The sequence below is a fragment of the Arachis hypogaea genome, chromosome 18 (assembly GCF_003086295.3).
Source record: "Arachis hypogaea cultivar Tifrunner chromosome 18, arahy.Tifrunner.gnm2.J5K5, whole genome shotgun sequence".
NCBI classification, from domain to species: domain Eukaryota; kingdom Viridiplantae; phylum Streptophyta; class Magnoliopsida; order Fabales; family Fabaceae; genus Arachis; species Arachis hypogaea.
Genome location: NC_092053.1, coordinates 12,470,911 through 12,485,875, shown reverse-complemented (window position 1 = coordinate 12,485,875; position 14,965 = coordinate 12,470,911). Strand labels below are relative to the sequence as shown.

Sequence of the window (14,965 nt, the reverse complement as noted above, 5' to 3'; positions counted from 1 at the left end):
TTTCCTTCTTCGATTTTCTTTTTCTTTTTTCGGTTCAACCGAACCAAACTTTCCCTACACACATCTAACCCTGATCACTTCTCCTTTCAGCGCCGTTTGAAACCATGGTCACACCTCTTCAAGCATGCATAGATGCGGTGTTGAGGTGAGGAGAAGCCACGAAGCCTTATGCACCGCCTCACCCATTTTCTTTTCTTCTATCTCTTGTTAATAGCACTTCTCATTTTCTTTGAACCAAAACACGCATAAACGAAGGAGAAGAACAGAGAAGGGGAGCAAAACGAAACTAAGGAGGAAGAAAGAAGCCATCCGCAGCAAGAAGGAAGGCACCCCACCTCTCATCACTCTGAATCTTCGAAGCTTCTTTGGTGGGTGAGAACCAGCAACTCTCCTTCTTCCTCTTCTTCAGATTCAAATTCTGTTCTTCCCTTTTATTCCACCTCTGCCATTCTAATTCCAATTCTTGCTAGAACAGTAGTGACCGTAGGCAAGAACTCTTCCCTTGCTTGAGGTGAGGTCGGCCATTCGTTCTTGAAAGAGAGGCTAAAGCTCCAATTCCATACGGTTAGGGTTCTGATTCCGGAAAGAAGTAAATATAGACTTTCCAACTTCAAAAGAGGTAAGGGTTAGGACAATTAGATTACTATTCTTGTGGCTGTACCTGTGATGAGAATAGATAAACTATTATATGCTTCATTGATGATAAATGAGGCTCTAGTATGTGTTTGAATGATGGTTAGGTTATATGAATTGTTATGTTTGATAAAAATGCAGAAAAATGAATTTGAGTTATGAATGTGTGTTTGTAAAAAGGGGTAAATTAATGAGTATAACCTCTTAGAGCTATGCTGACCATGCTAAAAATTTTAGTTAGTCAAGAGAAAGGTAAAACTATGATTTTAGATGATTTCTAGGCTTGAACATAAGATTTGGCATGTGAGGTTGTTGGAAGTGCATTATGCAGAATTTCTGCAATTTCTGCATAATTGGCAGCAGAATGAACGAATTTCTGGGAGCATTCCAGATCATAATTTTAGATGAAATTATTTTTCTATGAAACTTTCATGTGTTTTTAATATCTCATAAAAATTTCAGAATTAATTGATAAGTAGATTGGGAGAAATGAATTTTTGAAGATTGATGGTTTCAGCAGAAAATTCTGTTTCTTTACTGCAGAAGCACCAACTTCCAATTCACTTAATTTATAATTCTAATGAGTATTTGGGCTGAAACCAACGGCAGGCTCAAGCTTTATGTGTCTAAAATATTCAGTTAAAATTTCATGTCAAAACTCATTTTAACCAATTAGATATGTTGCAAAAAGTGTGAGTTGTTTGCTGGATTTTGAAAACAGATTTGTATAAGGCAGGGCTGTGTTCCTAACCTCATAACTTTTACATGTGACATGGTAATAGTCTGAAATTTAGTTTTCTGGAAAGCTGGAAGAGTCTTGTTTAATTACATGAATTTTAAAAGGCAATGGGTGAAAGTTGGATTTTTAGTGAATTTAACAAGTTTTCTGCTCGCTGCTGTTTTTTTTTTTCTGCAATGATAGCAGAATTTTTGAAAGATTTGTACAAGTTTCAATTATGGTAGGAATGCCCCAGAACCAAATTTTATTTTCTAAACCCGTGGTTTTATAATAACTAAGGAGACTAAAGAGAGTATAATGACCAGTTAAGAATGTCTACCTGGTAAATTGTTAAGGGAAGTTTGAACGATATTAAAACTGAGGGAACCGTAAGGGTGGTTTTAGTACTATTTTAGGGGAGGTTATGTCTGAATTTTCATAAAAGTTCAGGGACTTAGTTAAATAAAAATGCGTAAATTGTCCCCAAGAAGGTTTAAGGTTAATGGGTGATGCGGAGTTATGTATAGTTAGGCGGTGATACGGAGGTATGTATAGTTAGGCGGTGATGCGGATGTATGGTTTATAGTGTTGGTGATGTGGAGGCACGATAAAGAGAAAGGAAATGAGAAAACCATGCATGGGAGAGATAATTGAAACGGGTAATAAATTATGAAAAGTGTATGTTGAATGAGCCTTGTGCCAAACTGCTAATGCGAAATTGCCCGCCTAATGGATAGCTTGAGATTTGCTAATGCGGGAATGTTCGCCTAATTGATAGCGCTGTTCCTTACTGTGATACACATTGAAATGTTATTATAATGAGGCCTAATTGACACGGGTAACCGTGATGCCAAGGTATCTAATTGATACAGAAAAGGGACCATATTCGGGGTTCACTCCGAGTAATGTCGGGTTGCGGGTAGACAACCGACGCATGAGCTCATGGCCTGCGCTAGGAACAGGCATGCATCATCTTGTTTGCGCATATGAACTTCTTGTGAATTATTTACTACCTTTTCTTTCTTGTTCATGCTATTTACTTGTTATATATATGTTTGTGCCTTGAGTCTTTGTGTTTGTTCTTTTTCTGTTTTGCGACAACTTAGAGATAAAGATCCTAGGTTCCCCTTTTATCTTACTGAGAACTCTAGGTTCTCATCCTTCTTTTCTTTCTTTCTCCCCATCCCCAAACTGGTCCGGCAGAGGAGCTCTTTGAGTTTCGTTCTAACTTCTGAGCTATGAGGATCCAGTGCACGGCGGAGTCTTCATATGGAGCACGCTTTGGACCGCTTTCTAGAACCATGTTCGGAGATCACTCCAAAGTTAGTCGCAGTGAATCTTTCGCTCCTTTTTGATGATCTTAGTATTACTTTCCCCTCGCTTTTGTAGTACTTTTAGAGGGGTAGGATGTCTTAGTAGTTCGGTTCCAGTTTAGGAAACCCGTGTGAAGGTTGGGACTATTTTTCTTTACTTTTGACTCTGTAATATAACTTGGTGTAGTACTCGTTATTTTGATAATTGGCATGTATCCTCAAACTTATGTTTATATGATTAATATATGTCTTCTGAGTTTGATTATAAACGTTTATTGAGTTTGATTATAAATAGTTTATTCACGATTAAACCGATAAAGGCTTATAATAACATTTTCTTATGAAATCTGAGTCTAGAGCTAAGTAGGTCCTTACGACGAGTAGCACCTGAACATTTGGCATTAGTCATGACGTGTCAAAGGTTGGGGTGTTACACTCCCTGCTCCCATCCCCTCCTCATATTTGCTCTCTGTTCATGTCCTTATTCTCCGCCGTGGGGAATATTGCTCCCCATACCCATTTTCTATAGGGTCCTATTCCTCGCAGGGACCCCATTCCCCATTTATCTGATAGTTCTAACTAATTATTAATTTCTATATGAATAGAACTGCAAGTATCCATCCTATACAAAAATAGTAAAATTTTATACAAAAAATCTAAACGACAAGATGGTGACTTCTTTCAAAATGACGTAATGGGGGGACGCAACGACGAGCCAGAGAACAGAGCAATAGACGAGGTGGAAGACGCGACAACAGAGAGGAAAATGGACACAACGACATATTTACTGAAAGGGACGCCGCAAATAGAGAGCACGATGCAGTGAGGGTGATGGCACCGTTAGGTGTGACGATGCGGTAAGAAGGGAGAGTGGCGAGGGAGTGACTGCAGAGAGGTTGGATGGAATATGGACAGTGTTAGGGATCTCTAAATTGAAGAAGGATTATGCAAATGAGGATTAAGAGGTGTGTGTGTGAAATGACTAAAACACATATATGAAAAATAACCTATTAAGGACAATTCAGTAAATTTATGAATTTTAGGGATTAGCGGGGATGGGGTGGGGATCCTCGCTCAGGTCCCCGCGCTTGACTCGGGAAAATTTTGCCCCCTATCTCTATCCCCACGAAAAAAATTCCCACAGTCGGATCCCTATTCGAGGCAGTTCCCGCAGGGATCCCCCGTCTCAGGGAGTTTTGCCATCTCTAACTTCACTCATTTTTTTTTCATTCTTTACTTCTTATTCCTTCTTCTTAGGTTTCTTTTTTATTTATTTGTATGTTTATTTTTTAAAAAATTTTATGAAGAAGAAAAAGAATAAAAAAGAGAAATACATAAAAAAAACATAAATTCTATACACAAAATACAAAAATTTTAAAGACAACTTTGTTTAAGAAAAATTTTGGAAGTAAGTATATATTTTGTATTTAAATTATTTAAATATAATATTACAAAAATATGAAATCTATAGAGTATTTATGCATTTATATAAACCTTACTCATTTTGGGTACAGAATAATCAAAATCAATAAAAGCATAACTCGAGTATTCTGTATTTGAGATACAAATATTTCAAAAATTCGTGCATAAGTCGGAGACACTGTATTCGAAATACAGCCATAATAAGTATAGTGGCACTGTACCCGAGATATGTGCTTAAAAAAATAGGGGTCTCTATATTTTAGATATATAATAAAAAAAACCGATATAAGTAACTTCTTGATTCTAGCATTCACCATACCACATCCATCTTAATTCTATCTATTCTTTCTTTATTTTTTTTCAAAAAATGGTTGGTAATTTTTTTTTGTAGTAATTAATTCCAATGGGATCATTAGAAACGATGATGAGGGAGTAATATTTGAGTGCAATTCACCTGTGATGCTGTATATTTTCAATATTGATTTTCTAGATGCACTTAAGAATGTCATCTTGAGCAACATAGGGACAATCAGTTCGAAGGAGGTTGACCAAGTAGCGTATAGATTCTTATCAGCGCTGCTTAGTGGAGGTTTTACTAACAGAACGTTTTAAGTTGAAGCTGATAAGCATGTCAATATAATTTTTGATGTACATGTAGACTAATGCCGCAACATGCGATGGCCGCAACATGTGATGGAGTTGTATGCGGAGGTTCATAACATGTTTTGTGGCTTTGGGCCATCTTCTTCAATGTTCCATACAGTCTCAATCCCAGCGAGGCCAATTCACTTCGTCAATCTGGGGGATAGTGCTGACGTAGATTTGAGCGAGTCTTTCAGATTTCATTGTCGACTTCGGGTCTTCCAACAACAATGAGTTGTCTGGGGAGTATATGCCGGATACACCAACTGGTGGAGGTGTTCGATTTCTTCTTCCTTCCCTGTTTTCTATTTCACAGTTATCAGAAGTTTCAAGCTATTATCACACTCTTAACTTGGATGTGATGCAACTAGAGCTCTATGACAACCATCTGCAACTATCAAAGTTCGCCAAAAGTGGCAACCATCTGAGGGAGACAAGGTTGGCTGACTTGTCTGTAAACAAGTATCTCTCGATCAATATAAGTAAATAACATATGGTATACTTGCGGAGAGTAGCTACATCAGCCCCTGGTGGAATGTGGGCCACTATGTTCCTGAGCCAAGTCATCTTCAGTTCGAAATTCTGGTTCTTGTTCTCAGGTTGGGGTGAAGGCCTATCACCCAGCGAATTCGCAACTCACTGCCTTGTGGGATGTCCATGAAACTGCTGAAAATCTCTGGTGCAGCTACATCTTGGAGTGTGATGGTGACCTCGCCTCACAAAAAGTGAAAATTATAGGTCTTTGGTCTCCACCACTCCATAAATACAGAGAGTAAGGTGTTGTCGAAGATGAAATCTCTTAACTCTACTGCATGTCCGAACCCAACCTCCCAAGGTAGTAGCACCTCAGGCGGCGGAAGACCCAAAGTCACACGATGTGCCAAGAGCAACCAAGATGATTGTACAACTGCTATTCATTAGTTTTCTAAAATTTATTGCCTATTGCGTTTAATATTGCTTTACAATAAAATAATTATAAATATAACTTAATTAAATTTAAGAATGACTCATTAAATAATTTAATGCATATAAATATTACATAAAAGAATACATTATTTACTCAATAATATAATTTAATTAAATTTAAGGATGTTTCATTAACTAATTTATTGCATAAAAGAATATATTATTTAATTAAAAATAACAAATAAAAAATGTAATTATTTTAATATATATCAAATTCTAATGTTCTATTCTTTCAACCAATTTCATCCAAATAAATATGAAACATCTAATTAACATATAAGATAGTATATAATTAAGACTACTCTAGCTACATGTAAAGTTGCATTTAGCCTGTTAATATTTTTTTATTGCACGTAATCCCTTCGTCTAGCCATGTATGCTTTTAAAATTATCCAAAACTATAAAAAATGAAAAATTGAAGCAAAAAAATCTTGGCTACACAAGTTTTATATAGTATTTCAATATATCTCGGGTATTGTGCCGACTTTTTTACTAAGTATGTATCTGGAATACACAGTATTCGATCATTTATTATTGAGCGTATTCTGTAAGCATCTGAATTGTGTTTTGTTAAATTGTTTCATATTCAGGATATAGTATATCCGAAATGTGAGTTTAACATGATTTAGAGCATTGTACTCAAGATATGAACTATTTTAAATAAACCTAAATAATCTACAGATTATACATTTTTATTATATTTAAATAATTTAAATAAAAAATTTGAAATTTTATTACAGTAAACACAATTTTGTAAAGGAAAATAAAGGAATAAAACATAAAAATTTATTGACGATAAACATAAATATTTTACAATAATAAACCCAAAAAAAAAATCATACTTACATTAATTGATGAGTATAAAATACTCAAAACAATAGTGAATTGAATATTAAAAAACAATGATAAATTTTACAATAATAAACTCAGAAAAAAATCATAATTAAATTAATTGATAAGTATAAAATACTCAAAACAATGGTGAATTGAATATTAGAAAATTAAGAATATTATTTATACACTAAAATCAGTTACTAATATATTTGTGTATAAATATATATGTGGTTTAATTTATTTTTAATATGTATTCATATTTCAATATATATTTTATACTAATGGCTGACTTTAATATATACATAGCATAATTATTAAAAAATAATAATAAATTTTCCAGAAGCTACTTATTAAATGTGCAAATAGACGTGTACTAATATTTTTCAAGGGCTTACAAGTGGACCACAACACTTATAAAAAATTGTATTTTATAAACCATTTTAAAATATAAATTACAATTAAATAAGAGATAAAGTTAAAGAAATTACAAACCTGAATTTTATTTAAATTTAGTCACACTTCTATACTTAGGTTTACTCCTCCCCACAATTGTGTAAGATATTTATCTAATAGTAATGAAATTTGAAATGAATGCTTGACAAACCACAACAATAACAAGTACTTTAGGCTGCGTTTGTTTTTAGAGTCAGGATAGAACATGATACTGAAACGGAGACAATAGGACGGAGACACTAAAAATTATCTTTTGTGTATTGTGTTTGGATACGATGGACAAGACACTAATGTAATGTCCAGTATTATGTTTGGATATACATGGACAAAACTAAAATATTATATGAAATGACTAAAATATCAATATAAATTAATTTAATAAAAAATAAGAGTACGTAGGAGTACAGACGGAACTTGAAAAAAAATATTTAAAAAAGCAAAAAATTTTAATAAAAAAATATATTAGTATTTATATTAAAATGAAATTTATAAATATAATTATTTTATTTTAAAATTTATTATTAATATGTAGGAATACATATGGTTAAGATTAATAAAAAAAATAAATTTGAGTTTGATTAATAAAAATTTTTATTTAAGTTAATAAGCCAAATTAATTTTAAATAAAAAATTAATTTTAAAAAAAAATCCATTTTTACATGAAAAAAACAATTAGTTTTTGCATATAAAAATATATTTTTATTTAAAAAAACTATTTTTTTTTATCTAAAAACTGATTTTTCTTTATAAAAAACTGATTTTTCTTTAAATTATATAAAATCAATTACAATTTATAAATTATTTTTTAACATTTTAAAATATCAATTTTACTTTTGCTAATATTTATCTTTCAAAAGTTTTAAGATTAATTATTTTTGTTATTATTTTTATTACAAATCAAATAATATAATATAAGGTTAAAATGGTATTGAAGTAAAACGATAAAAAGAAAAGAATTATCTACCCCAATAAAAAATTCTACAGAAAGGAGAGAGTACCTGAAAAAGAAAGAGATAGAGGAAGAACATGAAGAAAAAAGTATCTCTGAACAACCCAATAGAAAAAATAAGGGGTAATAGTGGAAAAAAAGAAAGAAAATAAAATTTATAAAATTGTCCGTGTCCACTCTTCCAAATCTCGTGTCCATCATTGTCCTTCGTGAAAGAGTGGACACAAAAATATAAAAAACTGTCTCGGAGACAATATATCCACTGTCCATGTTTCTGCTTTCAAACACTTTTTAAACAAGTGTTGTCCATGTCTACGTATCCTACACCCGAAAACAAACGCTACCTTATAGTTTATACACCTACAAACTCCTCACCAATATTGTTAGAGACGCTTGTTCTAACCAAAATTTAAAGCAATTCCATCTTTACTTTTGAAGAATAATTGCTTCGTAGCTGATGGACCCTGCGTAATTTTACTCCCTAAAATTCAGTTTTCTGGTACAAGCCACGTCAAAATATCCTCTAGAAATCACATTTGATTTTAGAATTATCCACTAAAAAATATTAATTTTCAATGAATTAAATAAAGTAATTATTTAGCATGATATTTTCTTTTAATATAGAGATTTATTAAAGAAGTATCCAGCCATTATTCAAATCATTCATCCTCAAAACTCTTTCCAAACAAACCCCAGAATATCAAACTTTACATACCTTGAATTCGCAGATCCATAAAGGTACAAAATTTGTGTGTCATTGTTCTTTATATGTAAGACTTAATTTAGGAAAACTATTCAGCTTCACATAGTTGAATCTTGGAAGCTTCAATTGCTCTTTTTCCTTTCTGGTAATACTGGAAGAAGATATCGGTATAATTTTTCACTGGTGTGTATGATTTTGGCCTTGATTCGTTCACTAGCTGCTCAATTGGTCCAATCTCTTTTTCTGGATCCGGAGTGAAGAACATAGCTATAGTAAGCCTGTCCTTTTCTTCATTTACAACTACTCTGTGGATTGGGCTACGAAATATTCCATTACTCATGATCTGTTCATTATGTTGAGCAGATTATGTTAAACTTTTTCTTTATAAATATCAAGAAGGCTTAAATCTGAACAGGCAAGCAAGTACATCATCATAAATTATACCAATACAAAACCCCATCAGCAAGTAGGTGTAAAGACTCGGTACCTTCAAGACAGAACCCCAAGCAAGAAAAAATTACTATACAACTAAGAATCAAAGCTGCATTTTTTATTGTCTCAAAACAGCAGACTCGATACTTTTGATGCTGGATGCCAACTGCCAAGGACTGTTTTCATTTTCAGCTATTTCTGTCTTTAAAATTTTGTAAACAAAAAAACGAGGTCAGAGGTTGATATTTTATTTTTTTATTTATTATTTTTTTATTCATAAAATTTTAAAAACAGAAAATACTAAAAATTAAAAACACAACTCAAATGTACCTTCAAGTTTGGGTACCGTACTACTGTACAACAGAAGGGACAAAAAATTTGTGTCCCTCCAGAGTCTGACGGACCGGAATTGAGAAAGAAGAAAGACTAGTTTGAATAAACAACTTGATTAAGCTCTTATAAAAAGAGTTTAAAACATAAGAACTTATATTAAAAGTAGCTTTATATATAAATCATTTATATTTGGTTTTTTTAATCACAAAAATGCTTATTTTAAAAGAAGAATGATAAAAAAAACCTTTGTATTACAGAAGAAGTCACTTTTTTTTTTAAATTTTCTATAAAAGCACTTTAAATAATTTTTTAGAAAATCGCATATTAGTTTTGAAAATTGTATCACACATTAATATCGTAACTTTTCATAAATTAAAAGTTAAGAAAAGTCACTTAAGCTGCGTGTTTATAACTAAAGGATAGGATGCTAAGACATAGACACAAAGACACAAAACCGTATTTGACAAGTGAGACATAAAGAGAGACATTATGCGTGAGATACTAAATTAGTATATATTGTGTCATTTCTAATAGGAACGACATAGAAATACTAAACAGAAACCCAACTTATTTTTTTATTTTTTCTTTTATTATCACTATCAAATTTTTATAATTATATTCTTTATTATTTTATTTTTTATTCTAAATTTTGTATGAATAAAAAAATAAAAATAAATTAGATTTTTTATTATTTGTTCTATCTTATATTCAGTTCAGTATCAAACAAAATACAAAAATACTAATTTTTGTGTCTCTATTCTGTGTCATATTCTCAGTATCTTGTCTTAGCCTATTCTTAAAACCAGATGTGGCCGTATGAACATATCCAAACTAACCCTTAGCCGATTGATGAAATTGTTCTGGCATGTCTTCATTCTTTTGTTATAATATTCCTACTTTACCCCTTTAAAAGTTTCTCGTTTTAAGTGATTAAGTCCTATCTATTATAACCAAACATGATACCAAGAGACTATCCTGGTGAAAGAACCAAACTAATTAGCCTAAGAGCATCTCCAATCTAATAGAGTGCTTTTGGAATTTTAAATTTGACATGTACAGGAAGTGGATTATTTACAAATTTTACTTTGCATTAGAGAGAGATCATTGATGAAATGAAATAAGAGTAGAGCTGAGACAGTTTCACTTTAGTAGAGAATTACTTAAATTTTGTCACCTTGTATAAAGTTTAAATTGAATTGAAACTAAATATTAGAATAATAAATTTCACATTTAATCTCAAATTAATATTTATGACATTTGGTCCTATAAATATGAATGTATCATTTTGTGAGATCCAAAATAAAGATAGATGCTCTAAGGACGCACACTCTAGCTACCACCCATGTTCAGCCGTCTATGTTAACTCAATCACTTACTAGTAAACATGAACAAGCTTTGCCTAATTCATAGTAACAAAGAATATAGGATGTGTGAGTTGTTACCTCTACTTGATCACCAACATTAATTAGGAGAGCATCAGAGATGATGGGAACTTTGAACCAACGATTATCTTTGAGGACTTGGAGACCATCAACTTCTTTATCCTGCAAAAGATAAGTAACAGTTGATCCGTCGGCGTGCGGCTTTAGGCCGAGGACGTGATCCGCCATAGGACAAGGAGGGTAATAATTGAATCTCAAGAGCATTGTATCTTTGTCTCCGCATTCCTTCAAGAGAGAGTACTCTTCCAAGTTCAGTGACTTTGCCATGCCCTTTAAAATCACTTCATTTAGCAATTTTAGCCTTTCAGTATACTCTATTACAGTTGTCCTACATCATGACACCCATTCAAATTAGGGACAATTATGTCTACCTAAAATATTTTGTATCCCATCCCTCATTACAACCAAACAAAGTATATAAGAACAATTTTAGTAGAGTAAACTACCATTTCTATTCATAGATTTAACAAATCTACTCATGAATAAACAAAACTAATTTTGTACCTGTGAAAAAAATTAACATTTGGACAATTTTATCACATAAAAATCATCTTTCGTAGATACAAAACTAATTTTGTTCATTCATAGTTAAATTTGTCAGCATTTTAAAGTTTTATGGCTAGAAATGATGGTTTGCTTTTTCTGTCTCAGAGTCACTATCTATGGTTCGTATAGGTGTCTTTGGGAGAGGCAAGAATGGGAGTAAAATTTTGATAATCTACCTAAATTTTTTATCTTAATTTCAACTCTACATACAATATACCTGAAATCATTGGGTTTTTCTGGCCAGACTTTGAAGTTTCTCTGTTCTTCAGGCTGCACTTTGAGGTATATTCTGTCTGTCCAATCAAGCTTTTGATCTCTGAAATATATAATATCACTTCCATATCCTTCCATGTCATTTGGTTCCCTTGCATATATCATTTTTTCTTCTTTTGGAAGTTCAAAAAATTGCTTCGAAACTTCTCTAACTTTGTCAAGAAAAGAGCTTGACATTCCATGGTTTATTGCCTGAATCCCACAAAACAATTACAATGCCTATTAAACACGTAAATAAAACGCGAATATCATCTAGACCCAAAAGAAAAAATAAAAAAGAACAAATCAAAGTGAATATCATACTTGCCATTTTCAGAATGAAAACGGATGGGTTTAGTTTTTTATTTTTAGAATCTTTTATTTTTAAAATTTTATATGGTGGAAACTCAGGTGCAGTGAACTTCACGTGAAGTTGATAGTTAAGAGCCGTTAGATGAAAATTTAGTCAAAGAGTCAAATTATCTAATGACTCTCAATTATCCACTTCACGTGAAGGACTGCAACTGAGTTTTTCACCATTTTATATTATTCTAAAACAACAAATACTGGAAACAAGATAAAATTTGCAAAAAAAAAAAAGTGATTAGAAATTCTAATTCATTCTCCTAATTATGCTCCTAATTTTCAAATAAAGAAAGTTAAAAAATTTTATCTTTTGATTTTTTTTTAAAATAACATATACATTTAAATTTTTACTCATTTAAGAATTAAGAAAATAATTAAGGAGCGGAATTAAAACTTCAAATCCTTACCCCAAATTAAATTTATTTCTAAAAAAACCATTGTTACAGCATTCTCAAATTGTTTTGATTGGAGCGTAAAAAGACTTATAATTGTATATACTCCTATTTTTGAATAACATTTTTTACATTAATTGTGATATTGTTCCCCCGTTCTATAACAAGGCTACAAGAAATATGACCTGTAGGTACCTTTTTTTCAAATCACGTTCAAAAAGTAGTGATGGTGGCGTTTGTTCATAATTTTGGCCACACTTTTCATGTTATATTTGGAAAACGTGGCTATTAATAGTAATGGGCACCATTTCGAAACATGGCCAAGTTTTTAAGAAATGAAATAATTGCCTGTGAACAATCATTTTGTTGTAATCACAGTGAGTTTAGTTTGTATTGTATTTTTTATTTTAGAATTTTTTGTCTTTAAAATTTTGTGAACAAAAAAATAAAATAATAAAATTCTATTTTTTATTTTCATCACTTAATTTTTACTTTTTTTTTATGAAATCCTAAAAACTGAATATAAAAAAAAAACGAAAATTTAAACTAAATGCACTCTAATTTTAAAAAAAAAATAGAATATGTTTCATATTTTGAAAAAAATAACAGTACCTATTCTTTCGTAAAAGTAATAATCTATATATAATTTCAAATATCATAGATATAATTATATATATTATCTTTATTTTTTTTTATTTTCATAGCAAACAAATTAAAGTAATAGCTTTGGATAATAATTTTTTAACTTTTAAATTTGAATTTTAATATTCATTGTCCTTTAAATACGTATATTGATATCAAAATATCTCCATTAAAAATCTTAAAGCATATCCTTAAAGTATTTTCTAATTTCTAACAAAACTCTTAAAAAATGTGTTGCATGTCTATATTTTTTTTTCTTCTTTTTGCTTTATTTATCTCCATATAATCGGATATGAACTCATATCTCCATGTGATTCAATATGAACTCACAACGAGTGAGTTAACTCTATGAATTCAAGTTAGTTATTACAAATCTATATTCTTTCTCTAAATAAACCATCTTTTTTCCTCTCTCTCTAAATTCACTCTCTAGAACCAAGTTTTGAACCTTGACAGATTAATGCCTACTACAAATCACATTCTTTTGTCTAAATAAACCATCTATTTTTTCTCTCTCTAAATTCACCCTCTAGAATCAATTTTCAAACCATGGCAGACAATTGCTTCAGTACATCAGTTAAGTAACATACTAACATCTCATCAATTATTTAAGTAAAAGTGATTGTAATGAAAAAACAAAATATTAAAAACACTTCAGATCAAAGGAAAATGAAATTAAAACACTAATAGGCTTCAATTAAAAAAATAACTAAATCAATACAGCTTATTTATAACCACTTTCATCTTAATCCCTTGTAGAAAAATAAAACTAAAAACACGGAATATTCAAGCTCATCTAAATTTTATTAAGAATTGATCGTCAATCAATGAGTTGATGCATATTACACAAGACTCGAGAAAAATAATAGTTTTCTTACTTGATCCATATTAGATATTTTATTAGAAGAGGAAATCCTGTAGAAAGAGAAGACATACCTGAAAGCAACCCCAAGAGGAGAGTGCATGGTGGAGTTTTGTGAGCTCGAAAGGAGAAGTGAGGAGGCTAAGGTCAATGACTGGAATACCCCCGGAATCAAGAGCATCGCGAAAGCCAACACCACCTTCGGTGTACACATAGTTTGTTTGAACCTCTTGGGAAGTCAAAATGAGATCTTGAACGAAATTGCCAAGTACTACTTTCTCCACCTCTGAGTTTGACTCTGCCATCTGATGCGAAACAAGAAGGTGCGTAGGTAGGTCAAAGAAATAAAAGCATTGAGGAAAGAAAACAAACCATTGTTAGCCTTACGGTGGCCGCCTTCTTGTAGATCATTAAATAAAAGTGCGGAACATCCTTTATTAAATACTTTTTATTGGTGTTTGCTTCGTATGACTATGAATTACCACCGTGAATTTATACGTATCAGATAAAAATACGACAAATAAATTATATTATTCACACCAGTATTTAATTTTTTTAAAAAAAATATATATTATATTATTATGTTTACTAAAACAATTTTATAATTTAATAAAAAATAAAAAATATCCTTTTATTTAATTTTATAAAAAATCTAAATTTTTTATATTAGACAAAAATTATTTTTTAAATTAATCAAATTTCAAAATTTAACTTATTTTAATTTTATCTTTTTAAATTTTAAATAATTTAAAAAATAAAACAAAAACATCTAAAAAATTTTTTTCTATTTTTTTTAAGTCTTTTAGTGTTTTTTTTTTTATTTATCGGATTCTTACATCCTCTTTGTCTCTTTCATGTTACATCTATTCCAACGTCCCACTTCGTTCTGCTATTACACCATTCATTCTATAAGGTCCCATTCTCTAAAATAAGTAGTATTAAACTATTAATAGCAGAAATGGGAGAGACATAGAGTAAAAAAGAAGAGGAGGATAAGGAAAGCATCATGAAATTAAAAATTTAGAGAGATGAAGAATATTTTTTTTAATTTTTTTAGATGTATTT

General features: G+C 31.0%; 1 protein-coding gene and 1 long non-coding RNA gene across 3 annotated transcripts; one reads left to right on the top strand and one right to left on the bottom strand.

The window, feature by feature from the left end:
• LOC112771082 (uncharacterized) lies at nt 1–14,364 on the top strand. 2 transcript variants are annotated; one of them, XR_003815533.2, is made up of 4 exons: nt 1–372; nt 476–619; nt 11,492–11,668; nt 13,931–14,364. It is a non-coding gene; the product is annotated as an uncharacterized lncRNA (long non-coding RNA). The 2 variants fall into 2 exon arrangements; XR_003186906.3 differs by lacking the exons at nt 11,492–11,668; nt 13,931–14,364 and adding an exon at nt 2,555–2,933.
• On the bottom strand, nt 8,539–14,205 carry LOC112771081 (protein LATERAL BRANCHING OXIDOREDUCTASE 1). The gene is made up of 4 exons (XM_025815675.2): nt 13,975–14,205; nt 11,604–11,851; nt 10,841–11,168; nt 8,539–8,976 (listed from the first exon to the last, which is right to left on the bottom strand). The coding sequence occupies exons 1-4, from the start codon at nt 14,203–14,205 to the stop codon at nt 8,722–8,724; spliced, it is 1,062 nt and encodes a 353-aa protein (XP_025671460.1). The 3' UTR covers nt 8,539–8,721.
• Nucleotides 14,365–14,965: the final 601 nt, after the last annotated feature.

Bases quoted from the DNA above. Each gene is read 5' to 3' on its own strand.
- LOC112771081 (XM_025815675.2), bottom strand. From the start codon at position 14,205: ATGGCAGAGTCAAACTCAGAGGTGGAGAAAGTAGTACTTGGCAATTTC. The intron at 11,169-11,603 runs GTATATTGTATG...GTCATGATGTAG, and splicing joins GAAAAACCCAATGATTTCAG to GACAACTGTAATAGAGTATA. The intron at 8,977-10,840 runs GTAACAACTCAC...CATAATGAACAG, and splicing joins ATGTTGGTGATCAAGTAGAG to ATCATGAGTAATGGAATATT.